Consider the following 11466-nt stretch of genomic DNA (forward strand, 5'->3'; position numbering starts at 1 on the left):
GATTCATACCAGTTTCCCAGAGCCTGACAATCCTGGATAAACTCATATCATAGGATCCAAACCAGAAAGGAAAGGGCCCAGCCCCCGCATACAGCCTGTTCCATGCAAAGACTGTCATCACACGTGGCCAGACAGGTTGGCCATCTTTCAACTGCTTGAGTGTCATTTACCCCATGCCCACATTCCAGAAAGCACAGAAAGAAAACATACATGAAAACGTTTATTCTCTCATGGAACACTGTGACCCTGCACAGCAGCCACATGGCAGGCAGCTCCTCTCAGCCAAGGTGCAGCTCTTGGAGCTGCTCTATCCACACGCCCCCTGCAGCCAGAGGCCTGGGCTCTGTTCACACAAAGTTCTGAGCGATGGCCAGCACCTTGGAATATTCTCCTTCCTTCTGGCGCAGGCTGCTGGGGATGGGTACTTTAATTCGGGTCCCCACAGGGTTCCCATTGTCCTCAATGAGGACGACATTGTTAGAGTCAAACCTGGGGGTCATTCGGGGGCCAGGCATGCGATGTCCCACAATGAGCGCCTTTTTCTTCTGTCCCCTGATGGCCAGCAGTATCCGGTCACCCACCTTGCCCACCCCATTCTTGTTATAGACGTGGATGCACCGAGGAGGGCGATGGTATGGGGTGCTCCCCAGGGCGCTGTTGTCGACCACTCGCACCCGGGTCATCTTCTGAATTGCACAGAGGCTCCCAGTGGTGCTGATGGGAAAGAAAAAAACAGGCTGTGACCTGTTCCCGCCTAGGCCAAGGTACATGGCCTCGTAAGGCAAGAGAGTTCATGTCACACACACACACACACACAGAGCACAGTCAGCCCTGGAGTCTTGACAGGCAGGCAGGACTATGTATTCCCAAATTCCCTTACAATCAAGAGCTTCTGCTGCTGTGGCAAGATCTTGATTTGGATGGATTTTAAAGAGAACTCTACTTTTCTATTACACCATCATTCATGGCAGCTCTAACTTAAAGCCTCTGATTTCCAAAAGATCTCTGAGAACTCAGGAATCCCTTATGGACCAGGCTTACAGCCAATGCCTATCCTGCAAAACCTGCTTCCCCAGATACACTCGCTCCCAAATGCTCTCATCTACGTGTTGCTGGGAACCTGGAGATGGGAATGAGCAGGCTTGCTAAGGGAATCCGCTGGCACATGCTGCAGAAACTGGAATTAAGTCAAGGTAACAATCTTTTAATACTAAAAAGGGTTGAGTTTTTTTTTTACTGTTTTTTAGAGTTTTTGTATTAAAGGCCGAGATGGTGTTTACAGAGTGATCTCTACAGTGAGATCTCTATTTTCCAGATGCTCACTGCTGGTAGTCACCTTAGGGTCTCTTTTCTCATTCTACACACCTGGGCAGTTTCAGCCACTCTCCTTGCTGCCAACTAGTGAACTCCATCTCCAGTCCTATAGTTCCACTCCCCAGGGCTCCCTAGAACCTGCCCTACCTCCAATGCACACTGACCTCCTGGGGCCCTTGCAAGCCCCGTTCTGCTGCTGCATTGCCTATCCAGGGAAGAGTTTCTCCAGAAACTTCAGCTCCCACCCATACACCTCTGTCACCATCAAACATCCACCAGCAGCATGTCCTACTGACGCCACTTCCTAAGCACTGCCCTTTCTCTGTACCCTCACTGACGATGCCCCTTGTTGAGCAGTTCCCTCTGCTCTGCAACTGTGACACAGGTGTGCTCACTGGTTCCTGCCGCACTCCACTCTGCTGGCCAGGGCTCTATTTGGAAGACAAAAACTGAGGCAATTTCCCGGCATAGAAATGTTCAATAGTTCTCCACTTTCACAACCTGATCCCAACTTACCCGCCTCTGAGGTCACACATCCTACCACTTGCACACCTATGCTGGGCCCCAGCAGCTGGCAGGAAACTCTAAGTACACTACCTCCCAGCCTCCCTGAGGACCTGGGCAGGACCTGTGCCCACTTCCCTTCTGGGAAGACTGCCTCCTTGCCTTCCTCCCCCCCAGCCCCCACTGGCAGCTCCAGGCTCAAGCCTTCCCAAGTACCCTATTATTATACTCATCAATTTTTCTTGGAGTTATTTGTTTTCAAGTTCCTTCCTGTAGCCCACTTGAGAGCTCTTTCATGGCAGGAAGCAACTCTCATTTGACGCTGTATGACCAGCCCCAGGCACAGTGCTCAGAAAATGCCTGTGGCCTGGGGACCCTGATGGGGTAGGGCTGTCCTAGCTTAGTGTCTGGAAGGAGGACAGGAGGTCACACTTCTAACATGCTTGATTTTTTTTTTTTATAACAAGCAGTATTATTTTGTAATTAAAAAACATTTTCCATTCTTAAAAGAGAAAGTTTTAATGCCCCAGGGAATGACAGGTCAGAGATGTCAGAATCTCTGTAAGAGTCTCACAGAGACTGAAAAGTAACAAGCTTCCATCATATGCTAGTCCCTGTCACCTGCCAGACAGAACTCGCCTCTTTACCCACTGTCACCATTCACCATCCTGCCAAATTCCAGCTCAGCTGATTTCCTTTAGCTTTCCCTGACCCCAAGACACTTCCCTGAATTTCTCCTCCCAATCTAGTTTCCATACTAACCAGCCCTGATGAGAGGTTTACTCAAAGGCACAGTTTTGAGAACTTAATGCGGAAAGTTACCTGAAACAGCGCTGGCTGAAGGCTCTGCTTGCACTGGTGACGGGGCCCCAGAGCCCACTAAAGACAGCCATAGGCGCCAGACAGCAAATCCTGATGGAAAAGGGGGAAGAAAAAATTGATTTCAAAGTCAAAGTCCTGACTCAGAGCCAGTTTTCTTTGGGGACTTGTGTGGGAGATGGCACTTCTAGCACAAGACTATTAGTCACTAAATATAAATCTTAGTGGTTAAAAGATATACAGACGATTAGATGGAGAACTCCAGCTCCAAATTCTGCTGATTCACATTCTGACTCTGGGGTCAGAGAGCAGGACTGGCCCTCAACACTTCCACAGTAAGTAACATCACAACACAGGGATGCCTGCATCGCGGTCACTTCCACAGGCAGGAGAACTTGAGTCCTCTAGCGTGCCCGAGCTAGTGACTACTGCCCAAGAACCCCAAGGAGCTGCACACACACTATTTCCCTTGAATACCTTTTGATATCAGACCTTAATCCCCTAAAAAAAAAAGTAGATTGGCCAGGCATAGTGGCACATGCTTGTAACCCCAGTGGCTTGGGAGGCTGAGGCAGGAGGATTGCAAGTTCAAAGCTGGCAAGTGTGTGCGTGTGCATGTGCGTGTGTGTGTCTGTCTGTGTATAAAAGGGCTGAGATGTGCTCAGTTAAGCACCCCTGAGTTCAATTACTGGTACAAAACAAAGAGAAAAAGAAAGTAGGTGGTCTAAGCAGCTGCCCATCTGCTTGTCACTACATCACCTTTCCCCCAAATGTGAAAGTCAGAACACCTGTATATCTCAAGGTCAACAAAGTAGAGCCAAAGACCGCCCTTGCCAAGTCACTGACCAAAGTCTATATTTGGGTCAGTCTCCCCAACAACACTAACATGGAAAAACCACTGACACCATCTTAGAGCTGAAAGTGGGCTTGGGAAAGCAGGCGGAGGTGACAGAGCCAATACCAGCCTAAGATTCGTGACTCCAGTCTGCAGACCTCAACCTTAACAATCAATTATGGCAGTCACCAGTGTTCTGCAACACCTCAACACCACGCACGGGTGTGCTCGAGAGCACCTACAGCCTGCTGTGGTTCTAGCTGCAGAATATGCCTGTTCTTCCACCCAAACACTTGGCTGAGAGGGTCTCATTCAAGAGCTCTGCAGAGCCAAACTCTACACTGTAGTGTTTACACAGGGCTTTGTTTTGCATAAGTTCAAAGCACCTCAGATAAGACTTTATTTAATAAAGGTGGGTGAGGAGGACCCTTTAACTACCACAGAAATGCCTACACATTCCACAAATGCAAGTTAACTACAAGTTAGCCTCAAATCACAGGCTTACTCCCAAGTATTTTTCTTAAAACAATCCATGAAGCACTGGCCAAATATAATTATGATCAGAAAATTAAATCAAAGGCAGGCAGCTAGCCTATGAAACTATTAACAACTGACACACGGAATCACAGGCGACAGACAGAGAAGGCCACGTTCACATCTGCTAGCTGAATGACCCTGGACAAGTAATTAAAGTGCTGAGCTTCTCCCACGTGAAACGCTGGGACACTGACAGTCCCTGCACTCAGGAGGACTGGGCCAGACGCACTGCACAGAGCACTTGGCCCAGGGCCTGGTACCCCATACCTGCTCTCCTCCTCCTCCTCCTGATGTCGCAGCTCATCTCACAGAGACATTAAGTGACTTATATCGAGCCCACAACCTGTCAAGGGCAGAACTAGAACCAGAAATGACTGCGGCCTGGGTCTAAGGGCATTCCCACCACAAGCACCTTGCACATGAGGAGCTCCCGAGTTGAGCAGCTTCCAGGGTCATCTGGCCCGTCTCCTTTCTTTCTGAACATATACTGGCTGGTTACAATGTGTTGGGCACCAGGCTAAGTGCTTTACATTGCCATCTGATTTAAGGCTCACAAAAACTCTATGGAAATGAGTACTATTATTAGTCTCAGTGTTACACACAAGGAAATGAGGCCCAGAGAGGTTAAATAACTTGACCAAGGACACACAGCTAGTACGGACAAGGCAAAAATTTGAACCAAATAGCTGGCTTCCTGAACCCATGATCTTACTTATCAGGGAGTAAACCTGGCAACTGTAATTTAAATATTAATATTCTTCCAACTGTTAAATCACTCTCGTTCCATCAAGAAATTGCCATCATGAATGAATAAAGAAAATGTGGCATATATATATACACACACACACACACACACACACAATGGAATATTACTCAGTCATAAAGAAGAATGAAATTATAGCATTTGCCAGTAAATGGATGGACTAGAGACTATCATGCTAAGTGAAGTAAGCCAATTCCAAAAACCCAAAGGCTGAATGTTCTCTCTGATATGTAGATGCTAACACACAATGGTAGCGGGGTTAGAAGTTCACTGAATTAGACAAAGTGGAAAGAAGGGAAAGGAAGGGAGGTGGGATTAGGAATTACAGTGGAATGGACTGGACAGAACTTTCCTATGTTCACATAAGAATATGCAAACGGTGAAACTCCACATGGTGTATAACCACAGAAGGGAAGTTATACTCCATGTTTTATGTCAAAATACACTCCACTGTCATCTACTTCTAAAAAGAAAAAAGAAAAAGAATACTGACATCACATGCTCATTCTACTCACAGCCAACTCTGTGCTGCCGAATCAATCAAAATGTAGACAAACACCAGGTGAAAATCATTCACTTTAATCCAATTTAAGTCTTGAGATAATCTGTAGAGTGTAGGTGGTGAAAAGAACTCCACACTAAGCAACAACTAAAACTAGGGCGGGAGGGGAAGGAGACACACAGGGGAGCAGTCCTTCTGGTCCTAGCTGCTGTCCCCTCTGGCCTGACGCTGGCAGGCCCCTGGTCTGGCTCCTTGGGAGAAAGGAGGCTCCCAGGCTACTCCTTAAGATAACCCAGCACCACCCACCTTCCCTCTCGGGAGAATCACAACACCCAGCCTCCTCCTGCCTCTCCACTCTGCACTGCTCCTCAGGAACATGGACAGAGTGTCTAGGGGCTTCCCAGAACTCTCCTGGCTTGGCTTTCACCACAAACCCCAGCACTCAAGGCACCCCACTAAACTCCTTAGATCAGTCAGTGCACAAGCCCAAACCTCCTCCCCACGCCTCGCTCTCAAGCCACCCCACAACCTATGGCCCTTCTCTGCCCACCCCTCTAACCTGGTCCCAAACCCACTATCTCCAAGAAGCCTGTGTAAAACTGCAGCACCAGCTGCCGTCCCTCCTGCACACTGGGGACGCTGTGTAACCTGCTGGAACTGTCAGAGACAGCACGCACTACCCGAACACAGACACTAAACAAACTTGGACCCTTTTTTTGATGTCCCTTAACATTCTATTCCTTGCTACTTATTATCCAAAACACACAAACCAGAGGACCTGACAGCACCGCATCTGAACTGGCTACAGGAATTCAGGAGTCACACAGACTCAGATGGCAGTGATGACACGTCTTGCCTTGGACACAAGAGTGACAGTCATGCCTCCAGGGAGCGCTTCCATTTTTACAAGGAAAAAAAAAAAAAAAAACCCTGAAAACTTTCACTACCTCTTTAGTGATTTTGATATTGACCTCCATCCTGACCCAGACAACTTAGTCACCAAATGGACACCCATAAGCATTACTATGACCTTAAAGTGCAAGAGTCAAATATTTCACTTACTATATTATATACCCCTTACCCCCCAAAAAAACATAAAAATTTAAAAAAAAAAAAAAACCTATTATCTCCTCCCTATCCTCCCCAGCAGGTCCAAATAAATAGCAGGAGCATAACAGGCATTTGCTGAATGGAGTAAAGTGAGCCCCTGGGATAAAACCAGGCCCCACCCCCACCCCACCCCAGCTCCAGGCCACAATCCCAAGCTGCAGGCACCTATCTGCACATGGGGACCTGCACCTCTCAGGTGAACACACTGCAGAACGCTGCTCGTGGCAGGAAGGTGCAGTCCTGGGAGGAGCCTGTGCTTTGTTTGCAGGCCCCTGGATCCACCTCTTGGCCTGGCGCCTGCCCTGCCCACTATGGAACGTGCCTCATCCCACCCCCGAAGATCTGCTTCTGACCTGGGATGAGCAATGGAGGCAGCAACTGACTTCAAAGCAACTTTGATGGACTTTGGTGGTTATTTCCCAGCATATATCCCTCCCGAGGACATAGGGCCTGGTTCACTTCAAACCTACTCTATACATAACGCTTTCACAGCCAACATTGTTCAGAGTCAAAACTCTCAAAGAGGAAGCCAGGTATTTGGAAGACAGTGGTGCCAGAGAGGGGTTTTCATGCTACTTCCCAGTCGGTACGGAGCACTACCCTCCATTTCAGGGTATAAATCACAGCCTCTTTGTTAAAAGAGAAGAGGGAAGAGAAATTGCTTAATGCCATCCATCCAAGAGCCAGGCTCATTTTTCATCTTGGCTTAACTTTAAGATCCCTTCGGTTGTAGAAGCACAGTGGGGGGAGGGAGTGCAAGGGGCATGATGGCTTCGGTTTCACAGATACACAAATGAGTTGTTTCTTGGCTCATCACCCTACAGGTCCATTGGAATAAACGCTCCCTGGGAGCAGAGACCAGAACCTGACTTGGTCAGCGTGCAGCACACAGCGAGAGCCAAAGAACCGTGTGTCAAATGGACAGAACTGATTTGCAATTCAACCTCCAGCACAAGAGAGTTTCCATGTTGGGGGTTTGAGGAGGCTTTCTTGCGCCCTTTACCCAGGCTCCCAGTGACTGCTTGGGGGACTCATTTTTAGGTAGATCTCATACACAAAGTCTGAGTTTATAAAACAGACAAAAAGAACCGACACCTCAAACGTTTGGTGGAAAGCTGGAAAATAACCATTACTTGAGTTTTGAAGATCAGCCAAATGTACTGCAGCTCTACCCACCATGCAGCAAGCCTAGTAACCAGCGCACATCTATCCATACATTGTCTCCACCTCAACAATGACAATATTCAGGTGCCTGGAATGGGTCATACATTTCAAAGGCTTTTCAAGGGGAATGGGCTCTATAGAAAAGGAAGAAAACAAAAAGTTCAGCATAATTAGAAATGAGTGCTTAAAGGAGATTTTGTTAGTATGTAACAGAAGGGAAAAGAAACACTAAGAAATCAAATGCAAAGCCCAGCCACAAAAAGAACAAACTGCCAGTGTGAGCTTGTGAATGTCCTTCTTCATCAAAGCAGGGAAAGGCAACGGCCTGGCAGCTTTGAAGAATCAAATAAAGGAACTCTCAGGCGGGTGCGCTGGCACAGGCCTGTAATCCCAATGCCTTAGGAGGCTGAGGCAGGAGGATCCCAAGTTTGAAGCCAGCCCTGGCAACTTAGCAAGACCTTGTGTCAAAATTAAAAAAAAAAAGCTGGGGATGGAGATGTAACTCAGTGGTACAGCAACCTTGGGTTCAATTCCCAATATTAAAAAAAAAAAAAAAAAAAAAATGAGGAACTCTCAAGATGCTTCACCCATCATGCAGGTTTGATACCTTGATCTTGGCAGGGTCCTCCCAATCATCCTGGACTAATAAATACTTCTACTGATACTTCGAGATTCATTTCTATTTGGCTATCAAAAAATTCCCTTTCAGAAAGATGAATGTGTGTTCACACAACTGTAACATGCTGCAATTCCCAAAGTATCCTCGCCCAGATCATTTTCTTTGATGATTTCATTCCTAAGCACCCAATGAAAACATAAACACAGAAAGCAACAGTCTTGTGAGGTTGAACAGACTAAGGACTTGGACTAGATATGAGGGCTCAGGGCAGTTAAGTGTCATTTTACAGATGAAGAAACAAAGTCAGAAACACTGTGACACTTGCCAACTCATCCCAGGTTAGAAGGCAACAAAGCGCAGACCAGAACCCAAGGCTATTTCTATCACACCCTGCACAATAACGGCACACCTAAGATGCTGCTTAACCTCTAGCAGACATAAATAATTTTTTAATATTTGACAGGGACTTTCCTACTCTTTCCCATATTTCCCTAGTGAATAATAAGCTACCTGCATCTTTCTTAATATTCAGCATATTACCTAACCCAGAGAACAACAAAGCTGAGACCTGAATCTCAGTCCTCTCTTGCACACTGGTTGTCATTGTTAACATACCTATAAAATCACACCAGGGTGAGCAACAACCCAAACAACCATCAGCCTCTGAAATGGAAGGTTAAATCATAACCTGACTTTGAGTGACACTCCCAAGCCCCTCCACCCCAAGCTGTAAGAATTACCCAACTAACACAAACAATAGAAAAATACAACCAGGTGCAGCGGTGCCTGTAATCCCAGCAGCTTGGGAGGCTGAGGCAGGAGGATCACAAGTTCAAAACCAGCCTCAGCAACTTAGCGAGTGAGATCCTGTCTCAAAGTAAAAAAAAAAAAAAAAAAAGTGCTGGGAATGTAGCTCAGAGGTAAAGGGCCTCTGGGTTCAACCCTCAGTACCAAAAAAGAAAAAAATCTATCCAAATATCACAATAATGAGGACAGGAGTGGAGCAAAATAGGTTTTAAAGGACCTTTGCATCCTCTAAGATTCTAGGAGCTGAGGAGATTCTAAATTACTATGTTCGCAGCCCTCCTGAGAAACAGACTGTTTCTTTATGGATTCTACAATGCACCTAACTCAATTCTTATCAGGCTTGCTGAAATGCTTCCCATCTTCTAACTAGAAAGAGTCACCTAATGGTCCATATACTCCTTAATAGGTGATGAATCTAACTAGGGATAGGCAGGAGTAGCTCAGGAATCAACCAACCATATATTCAGATTCATAACTTTATAATTTTTAAAAATAATATTTAAGAAATGTCTTCCAGTGATCTTGGAGGTCCAAAACCAGGTAACTATGCCCCCGATTTCCATTTTCAAGTATCCACTACTAGTGTTCTTTGGCCCTAACGTCAATTTGATTGATCCATGCAAACAATGGGTCACATTAGTTTTGGGGGTGTTTGTTTGTTTTTTGGTACCAGGGTTGGAACTCAGGGGAATTTGACCACTGAGCCATATCCCCACCATCCCTATTTTGTAATTTTATATAAAGCAGGGTCTCACTGAGTTGCTTAGTACCTGGCCATTGCTTAAATTGGCTTTGAACTCTCCAGCCACTGGGATTATAGACACCGTGCTGGACTGGTCACACTAGTTTTATTACGATAAAGTTAAAAATGTAAAAAGTTCCACACAAAATATATATCCAAAAAGGTCTAAGGGTAAAATGAACAATCCTTTAAAAAAAAAAAGGAAAGGAAAAACTAAAGCAGTTTGCTCCTACCCAAAACAATTCTTAGAATCCAAGCCTACAAAGACTCCTGCCACAAGAAAGTTCACAAAAGCAATTTCACCCCACCCAACTTTTTGTCACAGTTGAAAAACTGCCCTTTCCCAAAAAAAGCCAATCTATCTCCTACCCTCAACGAAATCCATTTTTCGGTATTTCCAGTGAACTTTCTCTTTCCTAGGAAGTAACCTCTTGGAAGATACCACTCTGTCCTTCAGTGTGTATTCCTGGTATACTAACTGCATCCCCTGGGCAATTTGAACTGACAAGAAACTCAAGCTAAGGAAGACAAGAGGGCAAACAGGGTACAGGAGATCAATGCTTTTCAGACTTTTCTAACTGTGACACACGGAAACACATTGTACAACACCTCTTTATACACTCACGTGTGTACACCTAAAGCAAGTGTCAAGAAGCAATATTCTTACTAAATGCAACACCCTCGGATAATTTTTACTTCATCTTTTATAAAAGGATGGACGAGATTTACTAGACTGATTTCTAACTCACCGATAGGAATCAACAGTTTGGAAAACATTGCAATTAATCAAATCTTACAGTTGCAATTTACAAGCTACCCTAGAACCTTTGAAAAGCCATTAGACGGCACAGACAAGAACAAGTCGCTCCCAGATAGGCAGTCTCCTTCTGTCCAGCAGTGGTTGCAAGGTTTAAGTATTTCCCACATCGCCAGCATTTCCCAAGTAACCCAAAGTGACTGTCAACTATGGAAAGCAATGCTTCCTTTTTTGTCCCCTTCAGGAAAACGAAATTAAATTTGGTGCTCATCGGGTCTTCGTGATCCTATCTTTGTGGGGGTATATACAGAAAGTCAGTCTGTCTCTCCCTCTCTCCATCTTTCCAGTCTTAATTACGGCTAGTTGCAGTCTCTGGTGAAATGAGAAACCAGGAAACCCCCTGCACCAGGGGAGACACTCGGCAAACAGAAGTGAAAGTAAGGACTCACTCCTCAGGCCATCCAAGTGCCTAGCAAACTCATCTCCATTCCGAAGTTGGAGAGGGGAGGGAGGAGCAGATAACTGCAGGAGCCGCGCCAGAGTGACCTTCCAAAACCACCTCGCCAAGGCTTGACCGCAGCCCTCCCCTTCCCAGGCGGGCTCCACAACCCTGGGAACGCAGGTGAGCACAGGCCAGGTGCGTGGGAGGGAGGCGCAGAAACCGCAGGGACCCCCGCAGTCCAAGGAGAAAGGGAGAGTGGGACAGAGGAGGGTCCAGGTCTAAGGCCTCCCTCCCCGTCGAAACTCCTCCCACTGACCCCCAGGCGCAAAGGGCCCACAAATCCTCCGTCACCCACCCCCGGGGAGCGAGCCTCCCCTGCTGCAGGGAAGAAAGGGAGACCGGAGGAGCACAGCTAGGAACCTGACCCCCTCTCGCTCCCCCTCCATACCGCTCTCGCTGCCCCGGAATATCCCGCCGCGAGCCCCACTGGCCAAGCACCGCCTTCCCCCACGCGGACTCTCCCCTGCGCCTGCGCGCCGGACTCGCGGGGC

The 11466-nt window shown here is 46.9% G+C and overlaps 1 protein-coding gene across 5 annotated transcripts; it reads right to left on the reverse strand.

The window, feature by feature from the left end:
* Positions 1–207: 207 nt before the first annotated feature.
* Mrpl14 (mitochondrial ribosomal protein L14) lies at positions 208–11460 on the reverse strand. Of its 5 annotated transcripts, none has more exons than XM_015487807.2 (3): positions 11364–11460; positions 2641–2730; positions 208–714 (listed from the first exon to the last, which is right to left on the reverse strand). In XM_015487807.2, the coding sequence occupies exons 2-3, from the start codon at positions 2709–2711 to the stop codon at positions 348–350; spliced, it is 438 nt and encodes a 145-aa protein (XP_015343293.1). In that variant the 5' UTR covers positions 2712–2730; positions 11364–11460; the 3' UTR covers positions 208–347. The 5 variants fall into 5 exon arrangements, with proteins under 5 accessions (XP_015343293.1, XP_048661355.1, XP_048661354.1 ...); XM_048805398.1 differs by lacking the exon at positions 11364–11460 and adding an exon at positions 11033–11054; XM_048805397.1 differs by lacking the exon at positions 11364–11460 and adding an exon at positions 10923–10945.
* Between the last annotated feature and the right edge of the window lie 6 nt (positions 11461–11466).

Source organism: Marmota marmota, unplaced genomic scaffold (assembly GCF_001458135.2).
Source record: "Marmota marmota marmota unplaced genomic scaffold, marMar, whole genome shotgun sequence".
Classification (NCBI taxonomy): domain Eukaryota; kingdom Metazoa; phylum Chordata; class Mammalia; order Rodentia; family Sciuridae; genus Marmota; species Marmota marmota.

What these genes read in the sequence shown, in the direction of transcription:
- Mrpl14 (XM_015487807.2), bottom strand. Translation starts at nt 2,711, where the DNA reads ATGGCTGTCTTTAGTGGGCTCTGGGGCCCCGTCACCAGTGCAAGCAGA. An exon ending in TTCAGCCAGCGCTGTTTCAG is followed by an intron (nt 715 to 2,640) that starts GTAACTTTCCGC and finishes CTTTCCCATCAG; the next exon opens with CACCACTGGGAGCCTCTGTG.